This window comes from Gavialis gangeticus, unplaced genomic scaffold, assembly GCF_001723915.1.
Source record: "Gavialis gangeticus isolate Ggan-Ray unplaced genomic scaffold, GavGan_comp1, whole genome shotgun sequence".
Lineage (NCBI taxonomy): Eukaryota > Metazoa > Chordata > Crocodylia > Gavialidae > Gavialis > Gavialis gangeticus.
Window position 1 is genome coordinate 154,812,222 of NW_017728992.1, and position 19,409 is coordinate 154,831,630.

Here is a 19,409-nt window from a genome sequence, read left to right on the forward strand (position 1 = left end):
GCCAGGTGCGGAGCGAGGCGGGGGCGGTCCCTGGGGCTGGGCGGGGCGGCCGCGGGCCGCGTGTCTGTCCTCCGCTCCTCCCCGGCCCGCTAACGCGCTCTCTGTCTTGCTCACCGGGCGCTGCTCCGTGGCTGCCGGCGGCTTCTTGCTGCGCCAGGAGAATGTGCGTGTGCCCCGGGCCGCGCCGCATCGGTACGTATTGGCTGCGCGGGGGGGAGGGGGGAGCCGGGACCCGCGCCCCGCCCCGCTGGGTGCACTTCGAAATAAAGCGCTTTAAGCCCCTCCCCCTCCGGCGCAGCTTTGGCAGAGTCCTGCGGCCCCCGCGCCTGGATACCGGGCTGGCCTCTATCTCCCCACCTGGCTTCCCCGCTCCTGGCCAGGTACTGGAGGACTCTGGCAGAGTAAAGGCCCTTCTGGTTCTGGGTGGAAGTGGCAGGTGCAGAGTAATTTGCCTCACACGGGTGTGGTGAAGCAGTTGCCAAGGTTGGGCTCTGTCAGGTTGGGTGTCCTGGTCCTGGCGTGCAAGAGGCAGGTGGAGGGGTGGTGCAGTAAGTGAAGGATGTAGGCAAAGGAAATGGGCCAGGGTGCAGGGCACGCTGCAGGAAGGTGGGTTTCGTTGGAAGGCAGATTTGTGCCATGTGTGCTAACCAAAGTATCAGGCTTTTATTGGGCTGAGTGTACGGTTGGTACAAACATAGAGTGTGGCAGTACCCTTAGGTACAGTAGTTGCCCCTCCCCCCACCTTTTCTGCTACATGTGTTCAGGGTGTTTTTAAGTCGTCTCAGAGGCGTTGGGTGTTGAGGATTTTGATTGGGGTGTGCCAATGTTGGGATCCAAGCTGGAGGTTCCTTGCTAGAGGGGCTTGCCCCTCTGCTCATGGTCAGGCTGATCAGCCTATTTCATGTGAGGAAGGATTTCTGCCCCATAGTCAGGTTGTGGGTGTTTTTGCCTTCCTTTGTAGCAAGGGGTGCAGTCCACTGCCCATGATCTCTTGAGCATGTATTGACAACATTTCAGAGGCAGGGACGTTGGCTGCTGTGATTCCCCAGCTTTTCCTGTGGCAGGCTAGGGTGTTGTTAGGTCTGTGTTGTGTCCGGTTGATGGTAGATTATATTATGAATTGTATGGCATGGTTTGAATAGGGATGATCCTGCCTCAGGCAAGTGGTTGGTCTCTGGAGGTCCCTTCCTGCCCTACTTGTCTGGTTCTTTTGGCATTATGAAAATGAAAGTGGAGAACATGAGCTGATGCTCACCATTGGTTTTTTATAATGTGATATCTGCCTTTGAATGCCCTACAAATTGTCCTAGTGATAAACCCAAGATGTTCATCAGTTTAATCTTTGCTGGCAACGTAGAGCCAATAGAACAGCAACTTTCCAATTTGTATTTTTACCTCATAGGGATCAGCAGCAAAGCTCTAAGCAATTCTGTTATTTGAACTCTGCTGTTGTTGCAGAGTGATATGACGTAGAACATAAACAGACTTTTATGTGGACTGATATGAAAATTTGATGCACTAAGTTTCAAAGATGCTGCCTTTCTAGTAACAAGTATGCCTGCAGAACCTTTCTTACACTTTTGTCCTACAAAACTATGAATGTGTATCAGACCTAGTTGAACAGGTTGGATAGAAATCATTCCTGGAGAAATGCAGCCAAATTTACAATACACATTTCATCTTGAAACAAGACTTTTCAGATGTCTGCTGAGTGAAAGTCAATGCAGAACTAAGTATACAAGCAGTTGTTTCATTACTTTCCCTAGCAGTGGTGAAGCAATGAAAAACAGCTTTTTTGTCGGGCTTCCAGACGTTGGGGACCTTGTGAGGTGAAAGGAAAGTGTTTATGAATTAAGTCAACTTCAGTCTAGGCAGATGCTGCATGTATTTAGAGGCTTAAGGCCTAAATCAGGAGCTAAAGAAAGAATAGAATTGGGAAGGCCTATTGCAGTATGCAGAAGTGCTCTCGCCTCTCCTCAGAGCCCATGTCCCATTGCACGGCCCACTCTCAAAACTCACTTTCCCTCCCTGTTTCCTGCAGGGTTTGGCCTGAGTGCCAGCTCAGCTTATGTCACTGCTTGTAGGTGCCAAATCCTTTTCTCTAGTTGACTACCTTTGGCAGTCAAACAGTGAGCTTGCTGAGCTGTAGTGGAACTTAATTGCATAATTGTTTTTTTAATGCTCCAATAAAAACCTTTGAGGTATGTAGTAGTAAAATGTGTGCTTCTTCAGCCTTGCCAGTTAGTTCAGTACTCAGGAGAGGTTACTTAAGTAACTTAATCAGGATCTGTGTAAAGTATAGTTTGTAGTGTCTCTTGTCTTTCATCTTTTTCTTTTTTCTTTTCTTTTAAGAAAGCACTTTCCATTCAATCTCATTCTGAAGTTTAAAGGAGTAACTGCCCTGTTTTTTTGCATGCAGTCTGAAATAATTTTAAAAAGAAATCCCTTTAAGATTAAGCAGTTTTTTCCAGAAGAATGTGGGAGTTTTGCCTTCTCCCTGCCTTGTGAATTGGACACTTGGGACAAAGAATGCAATGCAGGTTCCTAATATGATGATTTAGCAACAACAGCTAATGTGATTCTAACGTAAACTGGGATGAAGGAGGTGACTCCACATCTGTATGCCACGTTGATAGGGGTGCACTCATATTTTGGGGCTGATACCGATAGCCAGTATTCAAAGGAGGCATATTGGCTGATATCGATCCGATACAGCTGCCTCCCGATGGTAAATCCAGGATGGTAGAAGGGTAGGGGGGGAGGGAAGAGGTTTTGGGGGGCAGATCAACTCCCCCACAGTGAGGGAGGGTGCAGGGGTAGGCGCTGCCCAGTTGGGGCAGGGGGGCAGAACGGAGGCACTGCTCAGGGGTGTGCAGCTCCTGCCTCTTCCATCCCATGCAGTGAAGAGCCATGCAGTGCTGGCTCCGGCTCCACCCTGCAGCTGTTGCCTGCCCTGCGCCATGCAGATCCAGGGGCACATGCCCCCTGCCTCCTGGGGTGCAGGCAGCAGTGGGAACCATCCCCACCCCATGAGCCGTGACTCTGTTGCATGCCCTGCTTCCCCTGCCCTGACTGGGCAGCTCCTGCCCCCTCCCTCACTACAGGGGGCATTGGTCTGCTCCCCCTCGCCCCTACCCTACCCTTCCGACTCACCAGCTGGAGGCAGTTCTCCATGCTGCCAACTCTGCTCCTTGCTGCGCAGCAGCTGTGCGCAGCATGGCCATTTATTGGCCAAATTATCAGCTCCATAGGGCTGATATCTGATATAGACAGTTTTCTTCATATCAGTACCGATCCAATATTGGACTGGTGTATTGGTGCACCTCTGCACATTGGTGAGACTGGTATAGCAAAACTACATGTAGTGTCCTAATTCCTGTGCATGGAAATAGTAACTGGAGAGGCTGCAGGAAAGCGGTATAAATTGTTTGTAGGTTGCAGAATATGCCTTACAGTAAGCAAGAGCTAAACAGATGGAACCTGATCATTTTTTATGAGAGATGATTTATTTGATTAGTTATTAATATTGTCATTAGGGAAGAGGATATCAAAGGGCTGCTTAATCTGGTGTAGAAACCAATGGCTGGAAGCTGAAAGGAGACTAAATCAAATTGAATATATGCACAGATTTTTGACAGTGTTTAATACTTGTAACAGACTGCTGAGGGCAGTGATGGATTGTCTCTTGATTTCTTCAAGCCATGACTGGATGCCCTTCTGGAAAATTCAGCTTAGCCAGACAAAATTATGTGGTTCAGTGCAGGGGTAACTGGGTGAAATTGAGTAGCCTGTGAATGTGCAGTAGGGAAGGCTAGAAGATGTAGCAGTCATTTATTGGCCTAAAGACTTAACTGAGGTTCAGAGTGGGTGATGTTTATACCAAAGTAAGAGCAACACACAAATTACCCAGACTTCTAGACTTAGGGTATCATCATTCTGTCCAGTGGAGTATCTAGCATATCCAAACTCAGTTTTGTGTTTAAATTATTTTTACGTTTAATGCATTTGAAAAGCAGAAGGTCAGTAGTATGTTGCCTAACCTATAGTTTCAAACCTTTTCTGGTTCAATTACCTTTGCCTCACCATTTAAATGTTGAGTTTCCCATTTAATGGAGCATTATTAAGATTGTTAGCAAACCAGAACTTAGTGTAAATTCCTTTAGATGGCTTTATTGTAGTTATGGGACTGTGGCAGTAAACGTCCATTTGCACATAATCCCCTCTCTGTGGCGGAAGTTATCCTGGAGATCGGTTAGAAGGACCTGATGTGAAAAATAATATAAAGGTGAAGATGACCCTACTTGATGGTACTTCAGCTCACCTTTTCTAGCAAGATTTCTTCAGTGAGGGGAAAAATGCCTACATAAGGCTTTTGGTGCCCTTGCATAATACAAGTATACACACAAAATGCTGTCATATGTACTGCACTCATCATTTATAGCTGGTGTTTAATTCAGTGTTTACAGAAGTTGAGGGATTAAGTTTCTTGACTTAAACTCCACTATTGACCTTTGGTGCCTTACTATTTCTCTCATCTGTTTTGCAATTTTACCCTCATTCAGACAAAAGCTATGTGAAACTTAAGTTTGAAGATTTTCTAAATTGTTACTTTTGCCTGTCAGCAGTGATGAATTCTTTCTCTTTCCTTCTTTTCCTCTGAACTGAGGCCTGATTTTTGCCCTCTGCAACATTATCTGGCTCCTGTTCTAGGAAGTCCAAGGGGGGGGGAATGGATCACTGTGACAGCTTTATAGGATATAATCTATTAGCTTGCTCATGCATTCAGCTTAATTTAGAAGTTGAATCAACAGCCCAAGGATGTTGCTCTAATTTTTCTGCTTGTATCTGAATTGGGTATAAAGCATGAAAATACAAAAATCAGAATATTGAAATAACAGTGTGACTTCATTATCTTACTACAGGATAACTTCTGTAAGCATTTTTTGTAATGTATTTCCTTTTCATCCAAAAGATTCAGGGTATATAACTTCCACGCATGTTTGTGCTAAACACTAACTTTGTCTCAAGCAAAGGCGTGGGGGGCAAAATATGCAGTATTCAGCTGTTCCACTAAGCCTAGCTATTTCTCTTGTCTTGCAGCAATTCCAGTCAGAAGCTCCAGGCTGCCATTATTCTCTGATGCCATGCCAGCACCAGCTCATCTATTTCCATTGATTCGTAACTGTGAAATTGGCAGGCTATGCAATGCTGTGTGTTATTGCCACCACAAACATCTTTGTTGTTTGTCCCCACCTCACTTTGCTCACAATCATTTGAGATATGCACCTCAGAAGAAGTTTGCAACACTTCATAGGCCAAAGGAGAATTTTAATCAGTTTATCCATGCAAGGAGCTATGTTTCAACACCACAGAGATTTTACCTTACTCCTCCACAGGTTAACAGCATTTTGAAGGCAAATGAATACAGTTTTAAAGTCCCAGAATTTGATGGTAAAAATGTAAGCTCTATTCTTGGCTTTGATAGCAACCAGTTACCTGCTAATGCTCCAATAGAAGACAGGAGAAGTGCAGCCACATGTTTGCAAACACGAGGGATGCTTCTAGGTGTATTCGATGGTCATGCAGGTTGTGCTTGTGCCCAAGCTGTCAGTGAAAGACTCTTTTACTACATTGCTGTCTCTTTGTTACCTCATGAGACTCTACTTGAAATAGAAAATGCAGTGGAGAGTGGCAGAGCTCTGTTGCCCATTTTACAGTGGCACAAGCATCCCAATGATTATTTTAGTAAGGAAGCTTCTAAACTTTATTTTAATAGTTTACGAACTTACTGGCAGGAGCTCATCGACCTCAACACTGGAGAGACCACTGATGTAAAAGAGGCTTTAATTAATGCTTTCAAGAGGCTTGATAATGATATTTCTTTGGAAGCTCAAGTAGGAGATCCAAACTCTTTTCTCAACTACCTGGTGCTGCGAGTGGCATTTTCAGGTGCTACTGCCTGTGTGGCTCATGTAGATGGTGTTGATTTGCACATTGCCAATACTGGTGACAGCAGGGCGATGCTTGGTGTTCAAGAAGAAGATGGGTCTTGGTCTGCTGTTAATTTGTCCTATGATCATAATGCGCAGAATGAACGTGAAATAGAACGAGTAAAATCAGAGCACCCAAAAACTGAAGAGAAAAGTCTTGTGAAGCAAGACAGGCTGTTAGGCTTATTGATGCCTTTCAGAGCCTTTGGTGATGTGAAATTTAAATGGAGCATTGACCTTCAGAAGAGAGTAATAGAATCAGGCCCAGATCAATTGAATGACAATGAATACACAAAGTTTATCCCTCCGAACTATCATACCCCACCATATCTTACAGCTGAGCCAGAGGTCATACACCACAAATTAAGACCTCAGGATAAATTCCTGGTGTTAGCCACAGATGGCCTATGGGAGACAATGCACCGACAGGATGTGGTTAGAATTGTAGGAGAGTACCTCACCGGTGTTCATCACCAGCAGCCAATAGCAGTTGGTGGCTACAAGGTAACTCTGGGACAGATGCACGGTCTCCTGACAGAAAGGAGAGCAAGAATCTCATCCGTATTTGAAGATCAGAATGCTGCAACCCATTTGATACGTCATGCAGTGGGTAATAATGAATTTGGCACTGTTGATCATGAGCGGCTGTCCAAGATGCTTAGTCTTCCAGAAGAGTTGGCTCGGATGTACAGAGATGACATAACAATTATTGTTGTGCAGTTCAACTCGCATGTTGTAGGTGCATGTCAAAATGAGGAATTGTGAACTTTTTAAAAATGAACAGTTTACCAAAGTTTTAATATATGGCCAGTATGATGAGCAGCAGATTAAAATACACTTAATGAGCAAACGAGTATCTGCTCATAAGAACTAACACATCAGTCTCTCTCTCTTCGCCTTTCCTTCACCCCCGACCCCACCACAAACAATGAATTAACAGAGCCTTCCAAAAGAATGGCACAGTTTTAAATGAGGGTCTTGCAACAGCTTTGCACTACTGTTTTGATGCTGCTAGAGCAATGATTTGAATTTGGCTGGGATGGGTGAGAAAGGGAAGGAGTGGGTAGTAATCTGATAAGCAAACTTGCTTTGGCTACTCACTAAACAAAAAACCTGTTTTTAAAAAATGTACGTATCTACATAGCTGTCTTTTAAGAAATTGGCAAGACATTTTTTGAATATCTGAATTCCAATAGGGCTGATGTTTTTTTCCTGTAAAGTAAATAGTGATTCTGCATGTATGTGACTTCTTTTGACTCTGTCTAAGGGAAAAGAGCTAAGTAGCTATCTCAAACTAATTTTTCCCATTTGCACTTAGTGTCGTTCATTTAAATGCATATCTGTGTAGAACATTATTTTTATGCAGATCTTTAAGCCATAATATCTGGAATTCTTATGCACTTATTTTATCCAAATCCATGCTTAAAATCTCTTGTGTACTGACACTTTCTGGCTTATTGGGTGTGTTTTTTGCAGGATCTAAAGGGCAATAATGTCATTTTACCTTTCATTGAAAGGTAGATGCATATGAAATCCCATTGTGGAAGACTTCAGCTTGCATGGTTTGAAACCATGACTTTGCCTTTTGCAAAACATGGAATCACCTTCAGTCAGAGCTGTCATGCCACCTCAAAAGGTCACATCATTGGCAGGCAGCACCACTTTCTGGTACCAAAAATTTCCCCATATCATATGGCAAATTCTAACATAATCATATGAAGAGACTAGGAAATCACTGTTAACTGTTTGGTGTCTTTATAAATAAGCACTCACATTTATTTTTGCTGTTGTCATTTCAGTTGGGTTGTGCTTACTGGATGTTTTAAATAATAGCTACTGAGGAAACTTGTATTTCTAGCTAGGTCTAAAACTTTATAAAGATTACCAAAATATTAAAGTATGGCTTGTAAATAAGCTTAATAGAGAAAGAAATGGACCTGCATGCTGTATCTTAAAAAGCTGCTTTCTTGGTGTTATGTTATCAACCAAGTGACATCCTTTGATAGTCCTTTGTGTGCATGGTTTCTCTTCAAAATGTCATAATTAGAAGAAAGACTCTCTCAAAAATGGGTCTCTCTGGTGTAATCATTGAATTTTCAAACTTGATAGACATAGTATTTTGGAATAGACTTTACAGTTGCAATTGCTGGGTGCATAAAATAGATATAAAGGCTGCTGTATTGGTCTTTGGTCTATTTTTATATTTAAGCAACCATAGGGAGTGAGGGTTTTCTGAACTCACTAGTATCTGCCCTTTTACACGTCTTTAAATGTTTAGAATTCATTTTCCCTTATTGAAAACATGGCGACTGGAGCCACAACAGTAACAGCTTGTGCTTTTCAGGAGATTGTATATAAGTAGTCTTATTAATTTTGCTCTGGTTTATAGGGGCCCGGGAGCAGATGTAGGCCAGCATGTTTAATCTCTTCCAAGCTGCATTACATTCAGACATTTTTCTGATTGATTTTATTTTTGTAATAAACTCTTTTGGACTTCACGTAGCCAGATATGATTTACTTAAGTTGACAATATGCTTTAAGAACCTGAGTTTTCTTTCTTGGTTGGGTAAATCATTTGTTTTCCTAATTGGCAATATTGATGTTTATTAAGATTACTGTTTTTAAACAGTATTCTTATAATTTAAGCCAAGCACTTGTAGATTACGAAACATCAATGTTTTCTATAAGCACAAGTGCTGTGCAGACTTAATTGCCTGCAGCCTTAATAAAATGTTGGTCTTCCCACCTGACTGTATTCAAGAAACTGTCATTTACAGCAGAGTTTCCTGTCCTCCTCCTTCCCCAGAGATGGAGGTGGTTTGAAGGTTCACACTTTGAGAATAGGAATGACAGACTTTTCATGGGGTAGAGGAAACCTGGTAATGCTGTTAATGAACAACTTTTGGTAACTGATATTTGCCTTTGTATGTTAAGTATTAATGACAAAATGTCTTTGGCTAGATTAGTAAGCTCATGTGTCCTCTTACACTGTGTTTCACTCAAGTACAAAATGAATCTAAGCTGTTACAATATTTAGACTTTCTTACATTTTTCTACTGTGTAGTACTTACCAAAATGTTTAATCCATGGGTCTTGAATATGGGTTTGGTATAAGTTATAGAAGTGGTCCTGTATGTACAGCTTATGGGAAAAGCTTTTTGTATGAAAGATGCACATATGTACAGGATCAAATGAAGTGATATTTATGTATTTGGATTTGATTCAACATGTGCAGTGAACTTAAGCAGCATAACTGCCTACCAAACATGGCAGTTATCTAAGAACAAACATCTTTTAGTAGACTCCAATAAAATGATCAATTATATATAAACTATGTGCCTTATGACCATTTTTTTAATGGCTTTTTCTGCAGCTCATGGGAAATATTCTCCTGCCTTCCCTTTCCTGAAAGATGCCCAGAAAAAGAGTTCCCAAGACATGTCTGAATTGCAGTGATGCTGCTAGTTCTTGTGCAAACTCATATAGTGAAACAGGTCCCTACTTTGAAGTATTCATTGCCTAAATGGACAGGGGTATAAGGGAAAGAAGTGATGAGACTTGACCAGGGTAAGGTAGTAGGTTAGACTTGGTTGGTGCCCCGGCCACTAAATGATGCATTTCCATGGACAAGGGATGAGTTGTTTGTTTGTTTGGGGTGATATCTTTTATTGGAGACCATCATAGCTACACCACTTCTCATTTCTGGGTTATGTCATTTCTGATCCCAGCTGCTGTGAAGCCTTTTTCTTTCCATTATACTAGTTGGTATATACATTTGTCCCTTGCTCTTCGTGACCCTCTGAGGTACAAGCATGGCCAGGCAAAAACTAAACTAGTGCTAGCTGATAAATTATGTGGCTGTATTAAGCTTCTGGTCTGCATTTTTTCAACTGTGAATGACATCTAGTAAGCCACTCTGTGCCTGTCAACATAGCCCAGATAACAGACTGTCATGCATAAGTCACTGCTGATCCACTTAGTGATGTTTTACTTGCATGTAAATGGTTTCTATGAATGTGGGGGGAATTGTTTCTGAAGCTGGTGGCTGAATTAACTGAGCTATGCTAATTAAAGTGCCACCCGCCCACCTCCTGAAGCATGTCTAAATGCACAGTGTGTTCAAATTCAGTACTGCATTGAGCTCATTTCAACTTTCCCTAATACTTTCAAGTGACAAATGGAGCCTGATAGGCATGGCAACAGGTGGTTAATATCCAGTGGGCCAAACTTTTCTGCTCATGGTCCCATTTCCAGCTGCACTTCTTAGCTTATCATCCACACTTCTAGATATGACTCCAGTTTCTGTGACTGAATTTCTGTTAGACTTATGATCCCATTAATACATACTGTGGCCCCTAGGGAATGAAGGGAGAAATGGAAGCTTTGGATAAGAGAGGGAGGAGTAAGGAGGCAGGCATGGGAAGTTAAGAAGGGAGGAATCTTCTCTTTAGCCATTGGTAGCCTTGCAGGGGGACAGAGAATAGATTCTACAAAGAAGAGTGTGTAGCTCTGTTAATAACAGTAGGTACACTGCATGTTACTACCCTGATTGTTTAGGTTTTGGGCCCTGTATATTTTAATAGTCATTGTATATGCCGGGGTTGTCAACTGGGGGTACACAAGAAGGCCCTACGAGGTACGTGCAGGTAGGTGGGGAAGGAGCACCATCACCTCCCAGGGGTAGGATGAGGGCAGTGGCGCCCATCTGCAGGCTGCACAGGCGCTGCCCGGCTGGTCAGATGTGGGGGGGAGGGGAGCTTGCATGCAGCTGCCACTGCCATCCACCACCCTGTGCCACTGCTCTACATTTGGCTGCGTGCTTTCCCCCCACAATAGTGCTTGTAAAGTCAATTTATTTTCATGCATACTGGCACCTGGCTGTCAAGCTACAGTATTGTTGGAAACTGAGAAACTATGGGGATAGTTTCCACAGCTCAGTCTCTAGGCTGCTTCTAATTGTGGATGAATATATCGAATAAATGCATTGTGTTTCCCATTGCAATGACTTCATAATACAAGACTGATACAGAAGGATGTATGACTGCTGACTGAGCAGCTGGACATCTATTTCAACCCACTCTTGCTGAACTATAAAACAGAAATGGAACTTTCCAGGATGACAGAAGTTTCCACTTAGTTTCAGGCTAATACATGCTATTTATCATTAGAGCCTGCTAACATGCATTCTTTTCCCTCCTAGGAAAGCTTGAGATTAATTTTTGTTAAATAAGTTCTGCCCTGGGGTGAACCAAAGAACTTTCAGTGAGTTGGGCTTTTTTTAAACAGAGAAGAAAAACTTCTGCTCCTTCCAAAATAGCCACTTGTTTCTCTGTCATTCTGCTGGAATATGGGAGACCTGAAAATAAGGATATGTATGTGGGTTTCTTGTAACTTGGATGAGTGCCATGGATGCCAGGCTGTTTGCTATTTTTTCATGGCTCCCATTCAATGTGGATATATAAACATTTTACCATAAAGTAATAGGTGTGTAGGGAGGGGTAAAGAGAGGGGTAGTCACCTTTACCGCCTGTTGGTTGCTGGGCTGTAACTTCCCTCATGCATGCCTTTACCCTTTGGTAAGTGGAAGATATGCCATGATAACTTAGCCTGCAGTTTAACTTCTGCTTCCTGAACAGTAAGATCATGCACAGGAGTGGTGGCTGCAGAGCAGCTGATTCATGGTGAAGTACTGCCTTGTATACCCTACAGCAAGTTGTTCATGTGTCCATAACTTCAGTTGCTCTTATTCAAGCGGTTTCACTTTGCATAAATAACTAAAATAGGGGAATGGAAATTCTCTCCTTGTTAAAACTAGTAAGCATTTTCCTATTTTGTTGAAAATTCTGGTTTATTTATTTTACCACAGCAACTCAGCTTTCAATTGTAATACTGGTGAGCAAAAGAGTCATGGTGTCAGTAATGTTGTGCATCTGCATTTGAAGAAAGCAGTAGATTTTACACCTTACATCCTAATTGCAAAATGAATCCAACTTGGTTTGGCTATGTACAGTGTCACATGGACTGTAAGCTAAGCTGGAGGACAGCAAAAGAAAACACAATGAAAAACAGGGAAAATGTTGAGTAGTGGAGGTTGCAAGGAGGGTGCTCAGTGATCTGACAAGCTGACTGGCATGAAGCCCAGTTTTATTCAAAAGATACACTCATATTTTGGATGAGGGGTTCCCATACCATGTTTGTACTAGGTTTGGACTGCTGTGAAAATATAATCTAGAATGTCTTGTATTCCCCACCTCTTTTCCCTAGCCCAGTGCTACTCTGTACTGATTTACCAATTTGCAGCAGAACAAAGCCAAACTATGGGACTGTTCAACTCACTTTCTTCAGAATTTTCATAGATTTCATAGACGTTAGGGCTAGAAGGGACCTTGTGAGATCATCAGGTCCAGCCCCCTGCCCAAGGGACAGGAAGTCAGCTGGGCTCAGATCACCCCAGCAAGATAAGCCATCCAAGCATTTGTTAAAGGTATCCAGAGCAGGTGCTTGCACCACTTCTGGGGAGAGTCTATTCCATATTCTGAAGACTCGGACAGTAAAGAAGTTTTTCCTTATGTCCAGTCTAAAATGGTCTTCCAGTAGTTTGTGCCCATTAGACCTCGTCTTCCCTTGAGATGCCCTGCTGAACAGATGCTCTTCCAGTTCCTAATGCACACCCCTTACATACCCGTAGGCTGCCTCCCAGCCTCCCTGAACAAGGCCCACTCTCCTGACCTCTAATCACTTCATTGCAAATTTGATTTAAATTGTTAGGTAATAATCAGGTGAGGTCTCTCCCCTACCAGTGGAAGCTGAAGAGAACAGATCTGGACAATAATATACCTTTTCCTTCCTTTTTCTTCAAGGGGAAAGAAGATGCACACTCATCTTTTAGAAGCCCTTCCCCACCACAAGCACCAGGGCTCCTCAAATCCTCTCTCTCCCATCTTCTGTGTTTACTTAGCAATGTCATATTTTTCTTCTTAGTCATGTATCTTAACACAGATTCTCATTTAAAGGTAGAGGGGCAATAGCAGGTATTCTGGGATGCACACGGTCACCCAAAGCCTAATGTCCTTTCACACACTCTTTATATCAGTCTGCAATGGCAGTTCTAGGGATTTCTGTCTGGGAGATCTACCTACAGGTATAGAAACCCTGTACTGCCGTTACACCGACAACCCCCTTTGCCAGAGTTTCTGAAGTTGCATATCCCTAAATGGACTGCTCTGCAGCAGAGTGGCCTTCACACAAGAGGAGCTACATTTTCCTTGTCAGAGTGTCCAAGCAATGTCTCACTACAGCCTGACAAAATGCAGCTGCCCTTGGAATGGTACATAGCATGTGCTAGTTAGCATATGCAAGGCAGTTAATGACCAATCCTGAACCTGTATGAAGCAGCAGCCACATTAAATTTGGGAGGCTTTAAAGGCCTGGGCATTCTTGGGCACTCCTGATGATGAGCAGAGGTGGTAGAAAGATACTGTAAAGGTCACAGCCATAAAGGGAAAGTCTATATGTTCCTTTGCTGGTTCCACCAATAAATGCTAGAGTGTCAAAAAGAAAGTCTACATTAAAGCCATAATCACCTATATATCATTGCTCCCCAAGCTCAACAGTGTGAATTTTCTGACTCAGAGCAAATGATGACAATACCTAAAACATGAAACTATGATTCCTTCAGAAGCAAAACAATACCATATTTATGCATATACCACATGCACCATTCTCCCAAAATTAACCCTCTAAAACAAGGGTGCATATTAGTGGGGACACTGATTTTCTGCCTGGAATGTAAGCATGGAGATGCTGTGAAAAAGCTCCTGCTTCTTTTCTCTCTCCTGCCTAGCAGCTGCATGGAGGAAGAGGTGGAGCCCAGTCATCAGCAGCAGTTACAGCTTTAACTTTTTCACTGCTGAAGTGGAGCAGGGACAGAGCCTAGCGGGGAGCTCACTTACACTCCTTTTTCTGCTTGGGAAAAAAGCAGTCAATTCAGCTGCAAAAGGGTTAAAACTAGCTTTTGCCTGAGCAGGAAAGGGAGGGTGAGCAAGTTGAAGATTAAACTCAGCCCCTGCTCCGTCTGGCCCTAACTCTGGAAAGATCTTTTTTCTTCATTCTGCCTCCCCAAAACAAGGCATATGTCTTACGTGGGAGCATGTGGTATGTGAGAAAATATGGTAAAATGCTAGGCTGCTCTAAACCCCAGCACAGATCTACCAGGCTAACAGCCAGCCACTGCAGTGAAATATTCAGAGCAAAAACAGACTCTTACAAATACATGGCCAGGGAGTATGGTCTCCAAGTGGATGTTGGAAAGTAAAATGTACAATCCAAACACAGAGATTAGTGATTTGCAACTGATGTGACACACGAGAGAATGAGATGGAGAAAGAGATTCTATTCCAAGGTCAGAAATGCAAGGAAGTGCGAGAAAGGTAATTTTATTAAATGATGAAATGTTTTTAAAGAAGTCTCATAAAAGTGCTAGCACCTAATTGGAAGAAGAGAGAGAAAGAGAGAGCACTATGCTATACAGCAGTCTGCCAAGAGATCATGAGTGGATACTGCTGACAAATAAACACAGGAGATCAAACCCCAAACACAGCAGGTAGCCTTCTTCTGCACAGATAGTAATGGTCTCTGACAGACCTAAGGGGTCTGCCTCTTATGTTTGGCAGTACTCATATAACTGTTCAAACCAAATAAACTTTAATGTGTTGAACTGAGTTGGCAGCTCTCCATTTCTTACAGCTCAAGCAGACTCTTAATTCCTCATGACAAGGCGCTAGAAGTGTGTGAGAACCTCTGTAAAGGAAACCCAACTGACCATAAAGTAAACAGAGGAGAAAAGTAGACGGTAATAGAATACAGCTATGCCCACAACAGCACTGAAAATAACAGGAAACGTGAATGACAGCCGGCAAGCTTTCCAAATGATGTTGTTATTCTACTTTGAAGTTCCTGGAGCAAAGAAGCAGCTCAGTGAAATAAAATTTGCTTTATCATTACTATGATGGGGAGTCAAACCGTCAGAATATATAACCTTTTAAACTGCCAGAGATGACACAGGCAATTTTGGCTTCATCCTGGGCTAATTGTATACCTATAGTTTTCTCTAACCTACAGTAAAGTAGACAAAACAGAATGGTTCATGTTTTGTTTCCAGATCCAGCAGCTGATAGAAACCTTTGATGCTTGTCACAGACGTAAGATTAAAAGCTCAGTCAGTCCTGGAGTCATGAAAACCTTTTTGATATCAGATCAAATGTTCCAGGGTGTGAATGGTGACGATGATTGGAAGCAGTAGCCTAGAGAGTCCATTAATTCTGGCAAATAAAACAAGAAATCTGTTAAGTAATAAATGAACTGAAAAGCACATCATGATCTTAGGGAGAGTCTCTGTAGAGCTTCAGATGCTAACTGAAGTTGCAATAAGAGGAGACATGAGTCTCAGAAAAAGAAAAGCTCCATATTCTCAAGAGTGTGTAAAGAAACAAACTGAAACATCCCCAACCCATAGTAAATATATGTACGTATGTATATATGTGTGTGTATAGTTTTCTAAGGGGCTGCTTTAGAGCTGTACATATGCAGAGGAGGCAGAGCTGACTGTGTCATAAAATATAAACGGACATCAAATATAAAGAGACAATAAACTGTAATGAAGTGAGACGAGATGGCTGTAGAGTTGTGGATTGGATTGCTCAAAGTTGAGGGTGCAGCACTAGTTTGATACAAGGTTAAAGCTGATTTGCACTTGTGGTCAGAAATAGATGATTATTACAGCCAAGCATTCACAGGACCCAATTTAGGTTTAGGTGGTTTACTTTAAGATGCCTAAACTAAACCTGGAGTGGCACATACAGGTGTTCACCTGTTTGGAGAGCAGCCTGGCACCCTGAGATACAAGTAAATCAGGCTTGTGGAAATGACTAGCAGAATCAGGGGGTGCTGGTGAGTCCATGAGGAGCTGGGAGGCCCAGGGGGTTGGCAGGTCCACAGGAGGATGGTGAAGGTTGCTTGGTCCAGGGTTGGAGGTCTAAAATTAACCCAATTAGGGTTGAGGGGTAGGAACAGCACAGCCCCAGGTCTGGGGAAAGTGGCTGGGCTTTCCCCAGCTACTGTGCTGTGAATGCGTGCAGTTGTTCACTAAACCGGCTTAACCCATTTTAGATTGGGTTAACCCAAGGCAATCTAAAGTTAGTTCACCTCAAAAATTGGTGTGCCATTTTTTGAGAGATTTAGGCCCTGTGGATGTCTAAATGCCTTGCTATTTAGATCAGCCTTACTTTGGTTAGGTCAATCTAAATGCTTGTACTTACCGTAAGACTGTAACGAGAGGTCATTTTGAAAAATATGAGCATGGCATAGGAACTATAATTCCAGCTTTCAGTGATTCGTCTGTCTTTTTTTTTTACACTTATAAATAATAGTGTGCACAAATAGGAAAATACCAGAGTAACTACCTCACAACTTCTATGGGGCTACCAATGAGATAGCTTTTTAAAAAATCAGTGTGTGGGCAAAGGTACAGTATGAGGGACATTTTTTAATGTCACCTCGATGCAGAAGGGAAAGTGAGCAAGGGAGAAAAAAGAAGCCAGAAAAGGCTGAATACAAGGATGACAGATAAGTAACAGGTGCAGATGCAAATGGAGGACAAAAAGAACAGTGCTGTAGAAGGAAAATCATGTACAGCAAACAACTGAAACATATTAGAAGTGGGATTTATTTTCCTTGTTCATTTAATACACCATAAGGGGAAAATATGCAATGAATATTTCCTGTTGTGTGTCTTTTTTTTCCTGTGTCCTGCTGGAAACAGGGTTTTTTTTTTCCTTCTGCTGCCTCACCCTGGCTCATGTACTTGCCACTTCATTTACCGTTTTTGTTGGTCTCCAGCTCTGTTTTACTTAGGTGGTTAAGATGTGGCTCTTCATAGTCACATTAGCTGTGGGGTTAGACCTGCATCACAATGAGAACGTATGTTTGGAGACAAGACATGGTTAAAAAGAACCACGTGCTGCCATTTTCAGGAAAAATCACAAGAAAGTTGTGGAGAATAGGAATTCCTAAACTAGAGGTTTGCACACATATTTACAGATCTCATCCTCCCTCCTGTGCTGGTACACACTGGGCGTGTCTACACGAGACGCTAACTGCGCAGTAGTCTAATACCCCTGCATGCAGAGTAGAGTGCCTGGCAAAAACCATGCTAATACGCTCCTGCATAGTAGTATTAGGCTACTGGACAGTAAGCAGCACAAAAAACCAGTGCGCCAGCATTACTGCACATTGATTTAGTGTTTGGTTAACCAAGTACTAAATGTGAAGTAACTACAGTGCATTAATGAATGTGTAGATGTACCCACTGGGTAGATACATTTTTCCTTTGTTCCCTATACTTTGGAATGAATACTGGTGCCCTGGAGACAAAAGTTAAGAAGGGAGTTATGGATAATTATGTCATAAATGGTGCACACAGAGCAGAGGAACTTACTGTAGCTCAATGCCTGTGTAATTTTTTGTGTTGTTTTAAAGGGACCTCAGAATAGTTATGATTCCCAAAGATCCCTCCAAGAATACAGAACAAATCTGTTATCAAGCGAACAATTAGTGAGAGACAAAGGCAGAGTTGTTTACAAAATTAGATGCATTTCATGAGTTTTGGCAGCAATTGAGATGAAGTGCTAAGATTTGCTGTCTATAGGCCCTAAAGCAGTTTTCAGAGACTGCTCTGAAAAAATTTAGCTCTAGAAATATTCAACCTATGAACGTTTGACACTACCTATGTCTACTAGCACCTGAGTATAAACCAGTGTCAATACAAGACCTAGCATGCTTTTAACCTTGGAGATAATTCATTATATGCAATTCTAATATAAAATCAACAGTTTGCTAAGTTAGACATGATGTTCCCAAATGGTAGATTAACAGCAGCAGCACTCTATTGTGGCCTGACTGAAAAGTGGGTCAAAGAATGCCAAAAATGAAGAAAATAAAAAGCTTTATACTAACAGCCTTATGTGTGATAATGTCATGGCCAGTTTCATGCTTAATCTGATAACTAAAATGTTGATCTTCAGGTTAATACTGAATTCAAATGTTACATGGGTGGAGCATCCAGTTTGTAATGAGGAACAGAATAGCTCTAAACAGGTTTTTCCTCCATGCTCAGAATTAGATTTTATCAATCTAAATAAAATATCTCTGCATGAATGTGATTAAAAATAAAATAGGAGTGGTCATATAACAACATCATAAAAGGAAAATAAATAGGAGGGTTGATGAGAGACACAGAGACAAAATATGGTGATAATTGTTTAGGTCTGGCCTCTGCTTGTGAAAAAAATTGGCCTATGTTTTTAACCTGCCTAGACCTGCAAACATATCAGAAGACCACTAGCAATATCTAAGTATTTCAAAATGTCAAGTCAGCTTCTGTGCTCCATGATGGATTTGCAAGAGGATGGCTATGTGTTAGTGTATAAGCCAGAGAAATATCTGGTGGTACTATATATACTGTGTAAAATAACAAAGAGGCAATAAGCAATAGGGGCATGCAAAGCAGGCCCTTTTCAATTTGGATTTGGCCCGAATCAGGGACAGTGATTTGATTTGTTGATTCAGGTCACTGCCCCGATTTGATTCAGCTGAATCCGAATCTGAAGATTCAATGCTGATTTGGAGAATCAGCAATTTGGACATAGAGACAGCTTTAAATGTTTTTTCTACATACCTCGAGGTAGCAGGCACGGCTTGTGAATGCTGTGATGCTGGGGCATGTGGAGCATCCCACAGGAGTGTGGGGGGGGCCCTCTATGTGCTCAGCAGCAAACCCAGAAGTGGACTGGGAGTATTTCCAGTCCACTTCCAGGTCTGCCAGAGAGCGCACTGGGGGGTCCCCCGCACCCCCTCCCAGCTCAGTGATCAGCCACAGGGGGACTCTGGGTCCCTCCCCCAGACCCAGGAGGCACCAGTCACCGAGCAGGGGGGAGTGCAGGGGGCCCCCTGCGCACTCCCTGGCAGACCCAGAAGTGGACCAGAAGTGCTTCTAGTCCACTTCTGGGTCTGCTGCTAAGTGTGCTTGGAGCCCCCTGCACTCCTGTGGGACACTCCAACGTGCCCCAGCATCGCATCATTCATGAGCTGCCTGGTACCTAAAGGAATGTAGAAAAAACATTTAAAACTGTCTCTATGTCCGAATCTCTGAATCGTTTCGAATCTCTCCGAATTGATTTGGAAAGATTAAAGGGTCCTCTGATACAATTCAGATTCAGAGATTCGGCCACCAAATTGGGCCGAATCTCCACCAAATTGAATCAGGGACTGAAGCTTCTCACAGCCCTAATAAGCAATGATTACCTGGTAAGGGATGAAAGATATACACAATTGTGTACACCCTGTTAAGATGGTATTATTTGA

The 19,409-nt window shown here is 42.6% G+C and overlaps 1 protein-coding gene across 1 annotated transcript; it reads left to right on the forward strand.

Moving 5' to 3' along the window:
* The first annotated feature begins 41 nt into the window (after window positions 1–41).
* PDP1 (pyruvate dehyrogenase phosphatase catalytic subunit 1) lies at window positions 42–9,321 on the forward strand. The gene is made up of 2 exons (XM_019527931.1): window positions 42–192; window positions 5,101–9,321. Exons 1-2 carry the CDS (start codon window positions 162–164, stop codon window positions 6,753–6,755), a joined length of 1,686 nt encoding a protein of 561 aa, XP_019383476.1. The 5' UTR covers window positions 42–161; the 3' UTR covers window positions 6,756–9,321.
* Window positions 9,322–19,409: the final 10,088 nt, after the last annotated feature.